General features: G+C 37.8%; 1 protein-coding gene across 4 annotated transcripts in view; it reads left to right on the forward strand.

Moving 5' to 3' along the window:
• The first annotated feature begins 1803 nt into the window (after nucleotides 1-1803).
• The window catches only part of pcnx1 (pecanex 1), a 145346-nt gene continuing 126377 nt past the window's right edge, over nucleotides 1804-20772 (forward strand). For all 4 annotated transcript variants that reach the window (XM_061969017.1, XM_061969018.1, XM_061969019.1 and 1 more), the window contains exons 1-2: nucleotides 1804-2104; nucleotides 12805-13028. In XM_061969017.1, coding sequence (XP_061825001.1) covers nucleotides 1952-2104; nucleotides 12805-13028 — 377 coding nt within the window. In that variant the 5' untranslated portion in view covers nucleotides 1804-1951. The remainder of the gene's footprint in view (nucleotides 2105-12804; nucleotides 13029-20772) is intronic.

Below are 20772 nucleotides of genomic sequence, written 5' to 3' on the forward strand. Positions count from 1 at the left end.
ATTTATAAATGTAAGTTTCTCAATATCCGACCTGTTTTTTGTGCCTTTAAAAAATAATTAGAACTCTACGTTAAAACGCTTTCTACCTCTAACAACCAAAAATCAATCAATCTGTGTTCCAAATCTAAATTATTTACTGAACTTGTGTAAGCCTATGGCTTTGCACTTTGTTACATATATATATTTTTCATTCTATTTTAGTTACTTTATTGAGTTTACAACACCCTAGCGCTGTTTTGTACTGTTTTTGTACTTATTTTGATCATTATTAATTCTCTAATGTTTGTAAATGTTGCAGTTTATAAATAAAGGTTTATAAAATTTAAAAAAAGAAAAAAGAAAAGGTGCAATGTAAAGGTGTGCATGTTTTTTATGTCTTTGATTTTAACTATTAGAAATAAAGAGACGTTAAACCTTACGTTAAATCCCGCTACCAGGAATTGATTAACAAGTTGAAAAACGTATTCGGGTGTTACCATTTAGTGGTCAATTGTACGGAATATAGGCTCCAGCGACCCCAAAAAGGGACAAGCAGTAGAAAATGGATGGATGGATGTACTGTACTGTGCAATCTACTAATAAAAGTTTTAATCAACCTGAAAAAAATAAAATAAATAATAATTGTAATTTAATAAACTATTTTGATTGTTTTAATATCTCCATTGTTTGTAAATGTTGCAATTTATAAATAAAGGTTTATAAAATAAAATAATTTTTTTTTAAAGGAATTTTACCTTCGCAACCTCATTATACTATTGACTAAGTTTTATATTCATAAATGTAAGTTTCTCAATACCCGACCTGTTTTTTGTGCCTTTAAAAAAATAATTACAACTCTACGTTAAAACACTCTCTACCTCTAACAAGCAAAAATCAATCAATCTGTGTTCCAAATTTATTTTAGTTACTTTATTGAGTTTACAACCCCCTGGCGCTGTTTTGTACGGTTTTTGTACTTATTTTGAATATTATTATTTCTCGATTGTTTGTAAATGTTGCAATTTATAAATAAGGGTTTATAAAATTTAAAAAGAAAGAAAGAAAAGGTGCAATGTAAAGGTCTGTATGTTTGTTATGTCTTCGATTTTAACTATTAGAAATAAAGAGACGTTAAACCTGAAAAAAAAAATATATATATATTTTAAAGTAATACATTATTTTGATTATTATTATTATATCTCAATTGTTTGTAAATGTTGCAATTTATAAATAAAGGTTTATAAAATAAAAAAAATAAAAAGATAAGGCGCAATGTAAAGGTGTGTATGTTTTTTATGTCTTTGATTTTAACTATTAGAAATAAAGAGACGTTAAACCTGGGGGAAAAAAAATAAAATATATATATATATAGATATATATATATATATATATAAATATTTTGCATTCTATTTTAGTTACTTTATTGAGCTTACAGCCCCCTGGTGCTGTTTTGCACTTTTTTTGTACTGTTTTTGTACTTATTTTGATCATTATTAATTCTCGATTGTTTGTAAATGTTGCAGTTTATAAATAAAGGTAAATAAAAAAGAAAAGGTGCAACGTAAAGGTGTGTATGTTTTTTATGTCTTTGATTCTAGCTATTAGGAATAAAGAGATGTTAAACCTGAAGAAAAAAATATTTTTATTTAATAATTTATTTTTGTTATTTTTATTTCTCAATTGTTTGTAAATGTTGCAATTTATAAATAAAGGTTTATAAAATAAAATAAAAAAAACACTGCAAAGCGGGGGAGAAGCCACGAAGAAGAACTTGTTCGCGTGGCATGATGGGATATGTTCCTCCTCCGCTGGAGGACTCAAAGCGGCGCCCCGGCTGGCTGCCTGCTCGCGGCGGAGAGGAAGATGGCCGCGGCTGAGGGGATTTTCAGGCCAGCGTCTGGAAGCAGCAGGGCGTCTTTCGTCATGTTCGACTAGTGTCACCGCCAAGGTTCCGTCGGTCCTAACGCGGGCCATGGGCTCCCAGACTCTCCAGATCCTCAGGCAGGGGGTTTGGGCTTCAATCACCGGCGGATGGTACTACGACCCCGACCAGAATACCTTCGTCAACGCGCTCCATCTTTACATCTGGCTCTTCTTGCTATGTTTCCCCTTCACGCTTTACATGGTGAGTGTCTTCTTTTTAGTCTCGTCATGTTGCTTTTTTATGGACACGCTGTCCTTTTTTAACCTGTCTTTATTATCTGGAGCGTCGACAATGTAATAACCAAACCACCCCGACACTGAATGTTTCACCAACCCAACACGGTATTTATATAAAATGAGTATTTAACTAAAATAATTTCCCGTTAAATTGTATGTATGTTCCGCAAGTAAAGCCGAGCTAGTCTGTGTAACTTAATTCCCCTCAACCCTTTCATCCATCCTCCTTTTAAGGCCATCTTTTTGGGATGTTTAACGCTTATCTGTCACTTTTTAGACCTCGTCGCTTTGTTTACTTTCTCTACACACAGTCACATTTCCACTTTTCAAAGTTTGGCACAGTGAGCCGTATATAATCTTTTGTTGTTCATCCATCCATCCATCTTCTTCCGCTTATCCGAGGTCGGGTCGCGGGGGCAGCAGCCTAAGTAGACTTCCCTCTCCCCAGCCAATTCGTCCAGCTCTGTCCGGGGCATCCCGAGGCATCCCCAGGCCAGCCGGGAGACATCAATCAATCAATCAATCAATGTTGGGTTCAACGTTCCCTCTAAGGTGCGCGCCTGTGCAATTGCGCACTGCTCAAGCGTCCTCTGCGCACGGCAAATCTATGCCACGCACAAAATCAAATAAAAAAAAATAAGCGCATAACAATTTTCGACACAAAGACACGACAGAGAAAACAGTTTTCGTCATCATTGTTCAAATATTGTAACGTCCGTCGAGACGCTTTGAGGACATGAATTCCATCCATCACTTTACTGAGCAAAACTCTTTATTGTCGGCCATAAAGACATCACCAAAACATTAGTAAAAAAAAATGATATCTAGCAAAACTGGTCATTTTCTGCAGTACAAAGCAGACCAAAAGCAACTTTGTTATATCAACAGCAGCCGCTCGCTCTTTCTCACTCGCGCCAACACATGCACATATGGCACTTAGCCAGTGATGCGTTCACAGCCACACAAAAAGTCGGACAACTCCAACACCACACATAAAGTGTCATTCCAGGTCGTTACACTATGATTTACCAATCAAATGTGTGCTTATTCTAGTGTCATTTATTAGGAATCTTAATTTATAAATATTAATCATGAAATGCTGTTCGTATATTACGGTAAATAAATTCTAATAATAGTATATATAATAATATAATATATATATATATATATATATATATATATATATATATATATATATTTATGTGTGTATATATATATATATATATATATATATATATATATATATATAATAATAGTCTGTGTAACTTAATTCCCCTCAACCCTTTCATCCATCCTCCTTTTAGGGCCATTTTTTTGGGATGTTTAACGCTTATCCGTCACTTTTTAGACCTCGTCGCTTTGTTTACTTTCTCCACTTTTTACACGCAGTCACATTTCCACTTTACAAAGTTTGGCACAGTGAGCCATATATAATCTTTTGTTGTTCATCCATCCATCCATCTTCTTCCGCTTATCCGAGGTCGGGTTGCGGGGGCAGCAGCCTAAGTAAACTTCCCTCTCCCCAGCTAATTCGTCCAGCTCCGTCCGGGGCATCCCGAGGCATCCCCAGGCCAGCCGGGAGACATCAATCAATCAATCAATCAATGTTGGGTTCAACGTTCCCTCTAAGGTGCGCGCCTGTGCAAATGCGCACTGCTCAAGCGTCCTCAGCGCACGGCAAATCTATGCCACGCACAAAATCAAATAAAAAAAATAAGCGCATAACAATTTTCAACACGACAGAGAAAACAGTTTTCGTCATCATTGTTCAAATATTGTAACGTCTGTCGAGACGCTTTGAGGACATGAATTCTATCCATCACTTTACTGAGCAAAACTCTTTGTTGTCGGCCATAAAGACATCACCAAAACATTAGTAAAAAAAATGATATCGAGCAAAACTGGTCATTTTCTGCAGTACAAAGCAGACCAAAAGCAACTTTGTTATATCAGCAGCAGCCGCTCGCTCTTTCTCACTTGCGCCAACACATGCACATATGGCACTTAGCCAGTGATGCGTTTACAGCCACACAAAAAGTCGGACAACTCCAACACCACACATAAAGTGTCATTCCAGGTCGTTACACTATGATTTACCAATCAAATGCGTGCTTATTCTAGTGTCATTTATTAGGAATCTTAATTTATAAATATTAATCATGAAATGCTGTTCTTATATTAAATAAATACTAATAATAGTATATATAATAATATAATATATAATATATATATATATATAATAATAGTCTGTGTAACTTAATTCCTCTCAACCCTTTCATCCATTCTCCTTTTAGGGCCATTTTTTTGGGATGTTTAACGCTTATCTGTCACTTTTTAGACCTCGTCGCTTTGTTTACTTTCTCCACTTTTTACACACAGTCACATTTCCACTTTTCAAAGTTTGGGACAGTGAGCCATATATAATCTTTTGTTGTTCATCCATCCATCCATCCATCTTCTTCCGCTTATCCGAGGTCGGGTCGCAGGGGCAGCAGCCTAAGTAGACTTCCCTTTCCCCAGCTAATTCGTCCAGCTCCGTCCGAGGGATCCCGAGGCATCCCCAGGCCAGCCGGGAGACATCAACCAATCAATCAATCAATCAATCAATCAATCAATCAATGTTGAGTTCAACATTCCCTCTAAGGTGCGCGCCAGTGCAATTGCGCACTGCTCAAGCTTCCTCAGCGCACGGCAAATCTATGCCACGCACAAAATCAAATAAAAAAATACGCGCATAACAACTTTCGACACGGAGACACGACAGAGAAAACAGTTTTCGTCATCATTGTTCAAATATTGTAACGTCTGTCGAGACGCTTTGAGGACATGAATTCCATCCATCACTTTACTGAGCAAAACTCTTTATTGTCGGCCATAAAGACATCACCAAAACATTAGTAAAAAAAATGATATCGAGCAAAACTGGTAATTTTCTGCAGTACAAACCAGACCAAAAGCAACTTTGTTACATCAACAGCAGCCGCTCGCTCTTTCTCACTCGCGCCAACACATGCACATATGGCACTTAGCCAGTGATGCGTTCACAGCCACACAAAAAGTCGGACAACTCCAACACCACACATAAAGTGTCATTCCAGGTCATTACACTATGATTTACCAATCAAATGCGTGCTTATTCTAGTGTCATTTATTAGGAATCTTAATTTATAAATATTAATCATGAAATGCTGTTAGTATATTAAATAAATACTAATAAAAATATATTTTTTACAAACAGGAAGTTGCAGGAATGTACACATGATCCCCTGCTTACATCTCATTGTGCAACATGTGAATGTTTGAATGGGAACTAAATGCAATATCTGAAAGGGGTACAAACTATTTCCAAAGCAGGACCTCCACCCAGACAAAGAATACAAGTACACAGTTCATGAAAAACTGTGTACTTGTAATATCCATCCATGGATGGATGGATGGATGGATGGATATTGTCATTGTAAGTGGGCCTAAACACTTATATTAGAAAATAACCTCACGGAAATGACTGCTGTCATTTGATTATAATAATAAGAGAATGTTGTCTGTCTATCTGTGTTGGCTCTGCGATGAGGTGGGGACTTGTTCAGGGTGTACCCCGCCTTCCGCCCGAATGCAGCTGAGATAGGCTCCAGCACCCCCCGCGACCCCGAAAGGGACAAGCGGTAGAAAATGGATGGATGGATGGAGATTGAACTTGTTATTTAGTCAGGTTTGGGACAGGTGTGCTGCTGGTGTAGCCACAGTGTGCACGTCTGATGTTGCTCACATGGGCTCCACTGAATGCTCAGGGAGTTATTGCGTTTGCTCACACACATGAAAAATTAGAGGGAACATTGATCACAACATCTTCTTTTGTTTAAAAATATATATAAAGTCAGGAAATATGTCCCTGGACACATGAGGACTTTGAATATGACCAATGTTTGATCCTGTAACAACTTGGTATCGGATTGATACCCAAATTTGTGGTATCATACAAAACTAATGTAAAGTATCCAAACAACAGAAGAATAAGTGATTATTACATTTTAACAGAAGTGTAGATAGAACATGTAAAAAGAGAAAGTAAGCAGAAATTAACAGTAAATGAACAAGTAGATTAATAATTCATTTTCTACCACTTGTCCTTAATAATGTTGACAAAATAATAGAATGGAAAATGACACATTATGTTACTGCATATGTCAGCAGCTAAATTAGGAGCCTTTGTTTGCTTACTTCCTAAAAGACAAGTTGTCTAGTATGTTCACTATTTTATTCAAGGACACAATTGCAGTAAGAAACATATGTTTAATGTACCCTAAGATTTTTTTGTTAAAATAATGCAATAATGCAATTTTTTGTGGTCCCCTTTATTTAGAAAAGTACCGAAAAGTATCAAAAATAATTTTGGTACAGGTACCAGAATATTGGTATCGGGGCGACACTAATTTGAACAATAATGCCAAAAATTTATTATTTTCACAGCTATGTTATTTATTTTACGTATAAAGAATATTTTTCTATTTTGTTTATGTTATGTAATTCTGTGCTACTTTAAACAGTTTATTTTCTGTGCTGTAAATACCCATCTTGACTAACTGGGTTTACAAAAGTGCCACTGACTGTTTACAGTACAGTTGCCATTCACTTCAATTTCACTGAATTTCGCTCAAAAATGAATATGTTTATATGTATTGAAAATATATTGAGATATATATCAAATATCGAGTTCAAGTAGAAATATATCGAGATATACTTTTTCGTCCATATCGCCCAGCCCTATGTTGATGCTTGCATCATTTTCTTATGTCCAGGAAGAAGCTACACTGCAAAAACTAAAATCTAAGTAAGATGAAATATCTCAAATAAGGGTGATATTTGCTTATTTTCTGTCTGAAAAGATAATTCTTCTCACTAAGCAGATTTTATGTTCGAGTGTTTTACTTATTTTAAGTGTTTTGGTCCTAAATGATCTCAGTAAGATATTACAGCTTGTTGCTGAGATTCTATGACCTATATTGAGTAAAACATACTTGAAACTAGAATATCAACTGATGCAAAGCTGTGTCATCAACACTCACAAGAATAAAACTACTTTTTTAAAGTAATAATTTCTTATTTCAAGCATGAAAAAAAAAATCATGATGCCGAGCGCATATCATTATGTCAAGATAATGGCACTAGCATTTACTTCATTTAAGAATATTTTTCAATACATTGAGCAAAAAGGTCTCTTTTTTTTTTCTACCAAGAAAAGTACACATGTTATTAGTGAGAATATACTTATTTTAAGGTATTTTGGGGTTCATTGAAGTTAGCTAATTTTACTTGTTTTGGAAAGTCTTGACAAGCCGAATTTTCTTGTTCTATTGGCAGATAATTTTGCTTAGTTCAAGTAAAATACCCCTAATTTTTGTATTTATTAGGGCCCGCATGGCCCATTGTATAAGGACTCCCTTTGGGAGTCCTTATGCAATGGGACATAAGGACCTATTGTTATTCTAAGGTTTTATTATTATTTTTCTTGTTTTTGAACACTGACTTTTTGCAGTGTACCCCTTCTCCACGTCTCAGCAAAGACGCAAAGACTCAGGCTCAATTCGAATACACCCCCCACCCCCTTGTTTTTTCCCTCCCTCCTTGGTTTTGCGCGTTCACGTCAATCAAGAGGTTTTCAAATTATCCGCCAGGTTGGGGGGAAAGGGCCAAGTACCTCCCTCGAAGCAAAGTGCACTGCAAAAAGTTCAAAAACAAGAAAAAAAATACAAAAATTAGGGGTATTTTATTTGAACTAAGCAAAATTATCTGCCAATAGAACAAGAAAATTCGGCTTGTCAAGACTTTCCAAAACAGGTAAAATTAGCTAACCTCAATGAACCCAAAAATACCTTAAAATAAGTATATTCTCACTAATAACAAGTGCACTTTTCTTGGTAGAAAAAAAAGAGACCTTTTTGCTCAATATGTTGAAAAATATTCTTAAATGAAGTAAATGCTAGTGCCATTATCTTGACATAATGATATGCGTTCGGCATTACATTTCTTGAAACCATCAAACGTATACTAAAAACAAATTTATTGTTCTTAATACTAAAAACTAGTTTATTGTTCTTAATGGAAAGGCAACCGCTTGTTACTCTCGGGGTCTCCTAGCCGCTCAGGCAAATCATATGGTCTAAAAATGCATTTTTCCATCGACAACATGACATCATCGTGCCAAGTGCGTGCTCTTTCAGTCAATTAGTGTGCATATTTACAGCCCGGCCCAAAACATTTTTTTTTGTCATTTTGAAGAATTCATCTGAATGTGAATGAACTATTTCTGTTCAAAATTGTTAGAAATGTCACATGTTAAATGTTTAAATATTAACTGTCCGTTTACTGTACTGTGCCAACTGTACTACTATATGAGTATGTATTTTCTATTGTTTCATTGAAAATAAAACAGCAAAGTCCATTTGGCTGTCATCCGTTTTAATTATGAGACAAAATTGTGTCAAAGTCATGATTTTTTTTCATGCTTGAAATAAGAAATTATTACTTTAAAAAAGTAGTTTTATACTTGCGAGTGTTGATGACACAGCTTTGCAACACTTGATATTCTAGTTTTAAGGATGTTTTACTCCATATAGGTCATCAAATCTCAGCTACAAGCTGTAATATCTTACTGAGATCATTTAGGACCAAAATCCTTAAAACAAGTAAAACACTCTAACATAAAATCTGCTTAGTGAGAAGAATGATCTTATCAGACAGAAAATAAGCAAATATCACCCTTATTTGAGATATTTAATCTTAATTAGATTTCAGTTTTTGCAGTGTGAGCTCGCCGACCTTCCTACACGAGGAGAAAGATAAACCAGAAAAACGACGTGATAAGCATAATGAATGATTTTCATAATAATTACACTCGTGGTTTTCGTCAGACTTCAAGCCTCTGCTACTGCAAATAAATATTGGCTTCAAACACAAATACATAATTAAACACATTTTTTTGACGCGCCAGCACTTGCATATTTCGCCAAAAAACGTTTTGTTCCTAACGGCCGTCTTCCTAAGAAAAACGGGCAAAAGAAAATGAGAAGCAAGCAAAGCCGGAAATTGCGTGCGACGTGCATCTTGAAAGTAAACAAACATTTGTCACTGCTGGCGAACGGCGAGGGTTGATGAAGTGGCGAGACTCTCGTATTTGCAACACTTGGCCATCGCACTAGATGCCAGAGCCAAGGGGGAGGGTTAAGTAGAAGAGGGGAGGACAGGACATTTATTCACTTACTGTCTTTAACATGTTACACATCTTCTTGGTTCTGGTGGGGTTTTTTTTAATGACAAATGACAAAAAACACAACATCATTAGTTTCTCACGTTGAACTATCTCCACTGTTTACATTTCTATTAGTGCCCCGTCGGGCGTGACGTCCTCCAGTGTCAGTTTGCTGAGCCGTACTATATCGGGGAGCTAGTGTTTGAAATTGTTTCAAGGCTGCTTCAGTTCTATTCTGAGAGCAGAAATCCAGCAGTCAGAGAGTGGCGTCCATGTTTACTGTGCGACGTGGATGAAGGCACGTTATTGTAGGACAGCACAGACGCTGGCGGTCGAGACACAGGTGCCAACATTGATGACGTGCTCGGCAGCCACAGCATCAGGTGTGACGTGCAGTAGGGCCTCAATCTAGGAGCTTAATTGGTTCTATGACGGAGCTCTTACCTTAACAACAATTGCATCTTAAAGGCCTACTGAAATGCGATTTTCTTATTCAAACGGGGATAGCAGGTCCATTCTATGTGTCATACTTGATCATTTCGCGATATTGCCATATTTTTGCTGAAAGGATTTAGTAGAGAACATCGACGATAAAGTTCGCAACTTTTGGTCGCTGATAAAAAAGCCTTGCTTGTACCGGGAGTAGCAGACGAGTAGCGTGACGTCACAGGTTGTGGAGCTCCTCACATCTGCACATTGTTTACAATCATGGCCACCAGCAGCGAGAGCGATTCGGACCGAGAAAGCGACGATTTCCCCATTAATTTGAGCGAGGATGAAAGATTTGTGGATGAGGAAAGTGAGAGTGAAGGACTAGAGGGCAGTGGGAGCGATTCAGATAGGGAAGATGCTGTGAGAGGCAGGTGGGACCTGATATTCAGCTGGGAATGACTAAAACAGTAAATAAACACAAGACATATATATACTCTATTAGCCACAACACAACCAGGCTTATATTTAATATGCCACAAATTAATACCGCATAACAAACACCTCCCCCCTCCCGTCCATATAACCCGCCAATACAACTCAAACACCTGCACAACACACTCAATCCCACAGCCCAAAGTACCGTTCACCTCCCCAAAGTTCATACAGCACATATATTTCCCCAAAGTTACGTACGTGATATGCACATAGCGGCACGCACGTACGGGCAAGCGATCAAATGTTTGGAAGCCGCAGCTGCATGCGTACTCACGGTACCGTGTCTGCGTATCCAACTCAAAATCCTCCTGGTAAGAGTCTCTGTTGTCCCAGTTCTCCACAGGCCAATGGTAAAGCTTGACTGTTATCTTCAGGGAATGTAAACAATGAAATACCGGCTGTGTTTGTGTTGCTGCAGTCGACCGCAATACACCGCTTCCCACCTACAGCTTTCTTCTTTGCTGTCTCCATTGTTCATTGAACAAATTGCAAAAGATTCACCAACACAGATGTCCAGAATACAGTGGAATTTTGCGATGAAAACAGACAACTTAATAGCTGGTCACCATGCTGTCCCAAAATGTCCTCCACAATCCGTGACGTCACGCGCTGACGTCATCATACTGAGACGTTTTCAGCAGGATATGTCGCGCAAAATTTAAAATTGCACTTTAGTAAGCTAAAGTGCAATTTTGTATTGCACGTATTGGCATGTGTTGCAATGATAATATTTCATCATTGATATATAAACTATCAGACGGTGTGGTCGGTAGTAGTGGGTTTCAGTAGGCCTTTAATGTTGCACTTTTTATATGTAGAAGAAAAGTTTCGTCATTTTATTTAATCTGAGCAACAACTTGAGGCAGTTTAATATTGATTAACGTGGACCCCGACTTAAACAAGTTGAAAAACGTATTGGGGTGTTACCATTTAGTGGTCAATTGTACGGAATATGTACTGTACTGTGCAACCTACTAATAAAAGTCTCAATCAATCAAGAAAAGCACTTTATATGTAGAAATGTTTTGTTAAGAAACCCTTCTGAGCCTTATCTTATTTAGTTTTTATTTTATATATGTTGACCACATTAACCCTGGCAATGGACCCTGTGTATGTTATTATTATCCTTAGCATTCATGACTGCCTGCTGTTGCACTGATCAGCCTAGTGGTGGCTCACATCCATCACACACAGATCTATTTCTATTTTTGGGCAGAATTATTATAGTGTTCCCAATGTTAGAAGGATAAAGCCATTGTTTACAAATTTGGTAAATAAATAACCCAAAAATGTATATTTTGTTGTTTTCTTACTGTACCGAAAATGAACCGAACCGTGTCCTCTAAACCGAGGTACGTACCGAACCGAAATTTTTGTGTACCGTTACACCCTTATTTGACGAACTTTCGTTTTTCCCCTGACTTTATTACCTTTATGAACCACTTCTTTCGGGACTCTTTGAAAGCTTGTTCCTATCTCTCTATTTGAACAACTGGAACACCCAAGATCACTCTCACTTGTTTTAATGCTACACTCATGCTTGTTGACCATTGTATGAATTGAGCCGCAAAGAAGAAAAACGGATGTAGACTTAGACTTAGACTTCCTTTTTATTGTCATTCAAATTTGAACTTTACAGCACAGATAAGAACGAAATTTCGTTACATAAGCTCATGGTAGTGCAGGATAAAAAAGCAATAAGGTGCATATATAAATAAATAAATATATATATAATATATATATATATATATATATATATATATATATATATATATATATATATATATATATATATATATATATAAAATAAATATATATATATAAGTAAATAAATAGATTACTGTACAGATAAATATATTGCACTTTTCCACATGCGTCCACGTTTATGGATGTATGTTATATTGTCTTTTTTATTCCAGCGACTTAATCCATTTTGGGGGGAGTTGAGGGGATCATTTAATTATGATGCGTTCAAGAGTCTTACAGCCTGAGGGAAGAAGCTGTTACAGAACCTGGAGGTTCTGCTTCGGAGGCTGCGGAACCTCTTTCTAGAGTCCAGCAGTGAAAACAGTCCTTGGTGGGGGTGGGTGGAGTTTTTGCAGATTTTCTGAGCCCTGGTCAGGCAGCGGCTTTTTGCGATCTCCTGGATAGGAGAAAGAGGAGTCCTGATGATCTTTTCCGACGTCCTCACCATTCTCTGGAGAGACTTCCAGTCTGAGGCATTGCAGGCTCCAGTCCAGACAAAGATGCTGTTGGTCAGCAGGCTCTCTATAGTGCCTCTGTAGAATGTGCTGAGAATGGGGGGAGGGAGCTGTGCTCTTTTCATCCCACGCAAAAAGTGCATGCGCTGCTGAGCCCAGCAATAAGTACTTTTTAAATATTTTGAGCACATATGAAAATAGCGTGATAATAGTAACCATGATGATTTTGGTCACAATAACCGTGTTAAGTATTAACCCTAATTGTGGCTTAATACTTGTTTTTAATCGCAGGCTTTGCCATCCACCATGGTGATCGTGGGAATCTACTGCGGCGTGATCGCCGCCATGTTCCTGCTGCTCAAGACGGTCAACTACCGACTCCACCACGCCCTGGACGAGGGCGAGGTGGTGGAGCTCCAGGCCAAAAAGTCGCAGGATGGCAGAGGCGGTGCCGAGGTGCCAAACAACGGCAATGGAGGCGGTGGAACCCGTCACCAGGACAGCAGCGGCCCAGGGTAGGTTGGCCCTATGGTCTGGTTTGCATTTTTATAGGTGATGTTGATTTATTTTTCAGGTCATTTATATAGGTCAGGGGTGCTCATTACGTCGATTGCGAGCTACCGGTCGATCAGGGAGGGTGTGTCAGTCGATCACCAGCCAGGCATTAAAAAAAATAGTCCTAAAAATGAAATCTTCACTATGACGTCACTTTTGTCACTGGATTGACATTCACGGCACCCGAGGGTCTTCTGAGATGACGCTGGCTGCTGCCAGCTCATTACAATTACCGACTGGAAGGCGAGAAACACTTTATTTCAACAGACTCTGGCGCAGTACCTGTCGTCAAAACTACAAAGACCGACTGCACAGTTGCGCAGTTGCGCTAACAAAATAAGAGTCTCAGAAAGCTGGCGTGCACAGGCTAGCAAGCTACGGAGTTTGCCGACAATGTATTTCTTGTAAAGTGTATACAAAGGAGTACGGAAGCTGGACAAATAAGATGCCAAAAACCAACCACTTTCATGTGGTATTGGACAGAAAGGAGGACTTTTTTTCTCCTCCATTCGAAAATGCGGACGTTATCAGCACCACTGTCTGATTCCAATCAATGCAAGTCATCAGAATCAGGTAATACACCAACTTATATTCTTGTCTTCATGAAAGAAAGGAATCTAAATGTGTTAAACATGCTTGTATTATCTTTAAACACCTTTAACTTAACAATATTAACTATATGTGTTAAACATGCTTGTATTATCTTTAAACACCTTTAATTTATTAATATTAACTATGTGTTAAACATGCTTGTATTATCATTAAACACCTTTAACTTGTTAACAATATTAACTATATGTGTTAAACATGCTTGCATTATCTTTAAACACCTTTAACTTGTTAACAATATTAACTATATATATTAAACATACTTGTATTATCATTAAACACCTTTCATTTTTTAACAATATTAACTATATGTGTTAAATATGCTTGCATTATCATTAAACACCTTTAACTTGTTAACAAAAACATATATTTCATAAATAAGTAAATATAAATTATATATATATATGAATGAGGTAGATCCCCACGACTTGATCAATTGAAAAGTAGCTCGCCTGCAGAAAAAGTGTGATCACCTCTAATATAGATAATAAAAAGAAGAGGACTCAAAATTGAACCCAGTGGTCTTCCACATTTTGATAGTTTTATGTAGGGCTGGGCGATGTAGACAATAGTATATCTCGATATATTTTTACTTAGACTCGATATTCGATATATATCTCGATATATTTTCCAGTGAAAGTATACATATAAAGATACTCATTTTTGAGCGAAATTCACTTGAAATTGAAGTGAATGACAACTGTACTGTAAACACTTTTATTAACCCAGTTAGTCAAGATGGGTATTAAGAGCACCAGAAAAGGGCCTGTTTAAGTAGCACAGAATTACATAACATAAATAAAATAGAAAAATATGTTTTCTATGTAAAATAAATAACATAGCTGTGCAAATAATAAAAAATGTATCAAACCCAGATAAAAAATTAATTTGCAGGCAGGCACTTTTTAATTCCCAGTGGACGATGTAATGGGCTGTCACACACGTACGGTTCTGGTCAGCGCCAAGTACCGTATTTTTCGGACTATAAGTCGCAGTTTTTTTCATAGTTTGGCCGGGCTCCAGTGCGACTTATATATGTTTTTTTCCTTTTTTATTATGCATTTTCGGCAGGTGCGACTTATACTCCGAAAAATACGCTAAGTGACTTGACTTAATTGTGCGGCTATGATCTTCCTCACTTCGGCGTACATTTTTAGCAGCATTTTTCGTGCGAAATATGCCCGGCTTGCAACTGGAGAACCGTTTTGATTTGGGCTTACAGTTGTGTTCAAAATAATAGCAGTTACACATCACTAGCAAGATAAATCACTGTTTTTGTTAGAATTTCAACTTCTACACTGCAAGTAAGTTTCTAGAATGTTTAGTAAAGGTATAGAAAACCAACAGACCCAACAGGCATGAGGTGCATGCTGCTGATTCTGTGAAACTGAATCATTTACTGAAAGGAGCGTGTTCAAAAAAATAGCAGTGCGTAGTTCAATTAGTGAGGTCATTGATTATGTGGGTAAAAAGGTGTTAAACAAGTGGCCCTTATTTAAGGATCAAGGCAACTGATGCTGCGTATGCTTGCTGTGCATTTGTCCTTGGAAAAACTGAGTAAAATGGGTCGTTGAAGACACTGTTCAGAAGAAGACCGTTCTTTGATTAAGAATTTAATAAAAGAGGGGAAAACCTATAAAGAAGTGCAGAAAATGATAGGCTGTTCAGCTAAAATTTTATCAAACGCTTTAAAATGGCAGCCAAAACCAAAAAGGCGAGGAAGAAGAAGAAAAACGACTATTGGAATGGATGGGAGAATAACCAAAATGGCAAAGGCTCAGCCAACGATCAGCTCCAGGAGGATCAAAGAAGATCTAAGATGGCCTGTGAGTACTGTAACAATCAGACCGCGTCTATGTGAAGCCAAGCTACCAGCAAGAAGCCCCTGCAAAGTCCCATTGTTAAAAAAAAGACGTGTGCTGAAGCGGTTACAATTTGTCAAAGAACACATTGACTGGCCTGAAAAGAAATGGCGTAATATTTGGGGACTGATGAGAGTAAGATTATTATTTTTGGGTCTAAGGGCCACAGACAGTTTGTCAGATGTCCTGTAAACACTGAATTCAAGCCATAGTACACAGTGAAGACGGTGAAGCATGGTGGTGTAAGCATCATGATATGGGGATGTTTCTCGTACTATGGTGTTGGTCCTATTCATCGTGTACCAGGGATCATGGATCAGTTTGAGTACATCAGAATACTGGAAGAAGTCATGTTGCCATATGCTGAAGAGGAAATGCCCTTGAAATGGGTGTTTCAACAAGACAATGATCCCAAACACACCAGCAAGCGAGCAAAATCATGGTTGCAGACAAACAGAATTCAAGTAATGGAGAGGCCAGCACAATCCCCGAACCTTAATCCCATTGAAAACTCATAAAAAATGCTGTTCATGAGGCAAAACCAAAAAATGCAGAGGAATTGTGGAACGTAGTACAATTGTCCTGGGCTGCAATACCTGTTGACCGGTGCCAGAAGTTGGTGGACTCCATGTGCCACAGTTATCAGAAACCTTGGTTATGCAACTAAATTATAGTTAATAATTCTAAGGAAAGTTGAATCTGCAAGCCTTTCTTCGTATATACAGTACATTTGAGTTTTGTAAAGAGATATGTCAACACTGCTATTTTTTTGTTTTATATTTCTTGACTTTCTGTAAAATATTGTCAAATTAAATTACTTTTTTCCAATTTTCTGGCTTTGAAATAGAATGTGCAGTGTCCCCAATGCATTTGTGTTCATTAAAATACAATTTATTTGAAGAATTTTAAGGTTTACTCACCTTTTTAAACACACTGCTATTATTATGAACATAACTGTACATGGTAAACAACTCAAATGAATGTTTTATCCAGACGCATACATTTGTCCAAATGTGACCAAGTAGACGCATTGTGGCATTCCTGGACGTCGTCTACGTCGCTAAAAGAAAAATCTAAACAAGAGAATACCTCTGCCATCTTCTACAAGTTTTTTTTAATATATAAATCGCCCGCTTGAAAATTCCCTCTTTCTCTTCTACGACTCTCTCGTCGTCATTTGGGATGTCTGTTGTGATTTCCCTTCCTGGTTCCATGACCCGCCCTATCTTGCCTCTGATTGGCCTGTCCCTAATATTTTGCCTTAATTTCAACTAGAGATGTCCGATAATATCGGACTGCCGATATTATCGGCCGATAAATCCTTTAAAATGTAATATTGGAAATTATCGGTATCGGTTTCAAAAAGTAGAATTTTTGCCTTTTTAAAACGCCGCTGTGTACACGGACGTAGGGAGAAGTACAGAGCGCCAATAAACCTTAAAGGCACTGCCTTTGCGTGCCGGCCCAGTCACATAATATCTACGGCTTTTCACACACACAAGTGAATGCAAGGCATACTTGGTCAACAGCCATACATGTCACACTGAGGGTGGCCGTATAAACAACTTTAACACTGTTACAAATATGCGCCACACTGTGAACCCACATCAAACAAGAATGACAAACACATTTCGGGAGAACATCCGCACCGTAACACAACATAAACACAACAGAACAAATACCCAGAACCCCTTGCAGCACTAACTCTTCCGAGACGCTACAACAGTGGTTCTCAAATGGGGGTACGCGTACCCCTGGGGGTACTTGAAGGTATGCCAAGGGGTACGTGAGATTTTTTTTAAAATATTCTAAAAATAGCAACAATTCAAAAATCCTTTATAAATATAAATAAAAACCTATCTTTTTTTCCAAATAGTTCAAGAAAGACCACTACAAATGAGCAATATTTTGCACTGTTATACAATTTAATAAATCAGAAACTGATGACATAGTGCTGTATTTTGCTTCTTTATCTCTTTTTTTCAACCAAAAATGCTTTGGCTCTGATTAGGGGGTACTTGAATTAAAAAAAAATTCACAGGGGGTACATCACTGAAAAAAGGTTGAGAACCACTGCGCTACAATATACACCCCCCCGCTAGCCGCCCCCCAACCCCGCCCACCTCAACCTCCCCATGCTCTCCCAGGGAGAGCATGTCCCAAATTCCAAGCTGCTGTTTTGAGGCATGTTAAAAAAAATAATGCACTTTGTGACTTCAATAATAAATATGGCAGTGCCATGTTGGTATTTTTTTTTCCATAACTTGAGTTGATTTATTTTGGAAAACCTTGTTACATTGTTTAATGCATCCAGCGGGGCATCACAACACAATTAGGCATAATAATGTGTTAATTCCACGACTGTATATATCGGTATAGGTAATTAAGAGTTGGACAATATCGGGATATCGGCAGAAAAGCCATTATCGGACATCTCTAATCTCAACAAATCGTGACTCATAGTAAACAACCAACCAATCATGGATGTTCTTATACGTGGAAGCACGTCTTGGAATGAGGAAGGGGAGGGGTTTAGTAGCCCATGAGAGAGAGTGGGGAGCGGGGGAGAATCAAGGAACACAACAAATAAGCAGTGTTTGGTCATTTTAGTGTGAAATAAATTATATCGATATTACGATATTTTAGTAATTCATATCTTGTTTAAAAATATATCGATACATCTTACAAAGTCGATATATCGCCCAGCCCTAGTTTTATGTTGAGATTTCCTGCTGCTAATTTGCACATATTGCTCTCTCTCTCAGATAGATAGCTTCTGAACCAACAGAGGGCAACGCCCCTGACACCGTAATGCTCAAGTTTGCCCAACAAAATGTCAAAGTTAATGGTATCAAATGCTTTTGACAAGTCAAGGAAGACACCAACTCCTCACTTGCCTTTATCAATAGCACCATTTACTTTTTCGGTGAGATCTAAAATTGCCATACAGGTTGTGCTCTGTTTTCTAAAACCAAAATGACATGGAGTTCTGACACATTTGTGGTGGGTTTTTGTCTTTCAATTTTTACTGGTATTTTCACATCAAAAAGCAACTGCTCTTAACCGAGGTGTTGTGGAATAGTGTCATTCAATTCCATCATGGGTTAGGAATGAGGTATTTCAAGCCGGGGTGACCCACGGGTGTTGTATAAACGTCCACACAGTCACATTTCAGGGAAGAAATGCTTCAGACCAGCTTCCTTGGGTTCTTAAATCGAGTTCCCGAAAAGGCCACGGTCAGTAAGAAACAATAGTGCATTCCTTGCACGGACAATGGAGGCTTGAATGAAATATCTCCGGGGCCATTGGTACTGCTCGCTGGCTCCATTCCAGCGCTCAAGACTAAAACCACAATCCGTTTCTGACTGACTCGGCGACCAGAAGTCCAGCCAGGACTCGCTCTCGCCGTGAACAGGATTTGTGGCACAGAAGGATGGCGCTTTTGGGAATGATTACCAGACTTGATTTTTTTTCTTGGATGATTATTTGGATAGCATGGTAGAGTGCAGAGGAAAACACTGATATATTTGACCACAGGGTGCTTTATCAACCAGTCTGTTGCAAACTAAGGCTGGGGAGATAAAACGATATAAGTATCGTGATAGACCCGTAAGGTCTTTTTTCATGTATAAGGCGCACCGGAATATAGGGCGCATTAAAGGAGTCATGTTATTTATTTATTTTTTCCAAATGTAAAACACTTCCTTGTAGTCTACATAACATGTAATGGTGGTTCTTTGGTCAAAATGTTGCATAGATTATGTTTTACAGATCATCTTCAAGCCGCTTTCTGACAGTCGCTTTCGAATGCGCCGTTTTGTGGGCGGTCTTATTTACGTGGCTCACCTTCGACGGAGTCTTCTCCCCGTCATATTTGTTGTAGCGTGCAAGGGCGGGAGTGGAAGATGTGTCAAAAGACGGAGCTAACTGTTTTAATGACATTCAGACTTTACTTAAATCAATAATGGAGCAGCATCTCATCCGAAAACAACAAATGTGTCCCGTGAAAAATCGTCCAACCAGAACTCTCTAATAACTAAAGTTCCTTGGGTGAATAATAGGGTTGTGGGAAAAAAATCAATTCGAATTCGAATCGCAATTCTCACGTGCGATTCATTTAAAAAAAAAAAATCGATTTTTTATTTTTATTTTTTTATTTATTGATTTTTTTTTTAATTAATCAATCCAACAAAACAATACACAGCAATACCATAACAATGCAATCCAATTCCAAAACCAAACCCGACCCAGCAACACTCAGAACTGCAATAAACAGAGCAATTGAGAGGAGACACAAACACAACACAGAACAATCCAAAAGTAGTGAAACCAAAATGAATATTATCAACAACAGTATCAATAGTAGTTACAATTTCAACATAGCAGGGATTAAAAATCCCTCATTGACATTATCATTAGACATTTAAAAAAAATAAAAATAAATGAACAATAGTGTCACAGTGGCTTACACTTGCATCGCATCTCATAAGCTTGACAACATTACTGTCCAATATTTTCACAAAGATAAAATAAGTCATATTTTTGGTTCATTTAATAGTTGAAACAAATTTACATTATTGCAATCAGTTGATAAAACATTGTCCTTTACAATTATAAAAGCTTTTTACAAAAATCTACTACTCTGCTTGCATGTCAGCAGACTGGGGTAGATCCTGCTGAAATCCTATGTATTGAATCCTTTTGAATCGGGGAAATATCGGTTTTGAATCGAGAATCGCGTTGAATCGGAAAAAATCGATTTTGAATCGAATCGTGACCCCAAGATTCGATATTGAATCGAATCGTGGGACACCCAAATATTCGCAGCCCTAGTGAATAATGTAAACTCACTATACCTGTATGTTTTAGCGCTTTCATGGCGAGTTTACTGACAGATATAAGTAAGAACTTTACACTACTTTATATTAGAAATGGCAACAGCGGAGGATGAATGTCCCATAACAAGAAGATAGAGAAAAAGAAAAAGCTTATCGATTACGGTGTTGGCACGGACTACAAAGGCGGAAGCGCACAATTTTTTAGGATTTATTAGGTTTCCAAATACAGATCAGCAGGTACCAGAAAGTAAGAAAAGTTGCTTTTGCATAATATTGTGAAACAAGTCGCCAGATAATACCTTACCTTATACACACACCATAATAATACTCATGTTTAATGCGCCGACAATCCATCAAGTGGTGCGGCTTCATAGCTTACCAAAGTCGTACTAAAA

This window comes from Nerophis lumbriciformis, linkage group LG08, assembly GCF_033978685.3.
Source record: "Nerophis lumbriciformis linkage group LG08, RoL_Nlum_v2.1, whole genome shotgun sequence".
NCBI classification, from domain to species: domain Eukaryota; kingdom Metazoa; phylum Chordata; class Actinopteri; order Syngnathiformes; family Syngnathidae; genus Nerophis; species Nerophis lumbriciformis.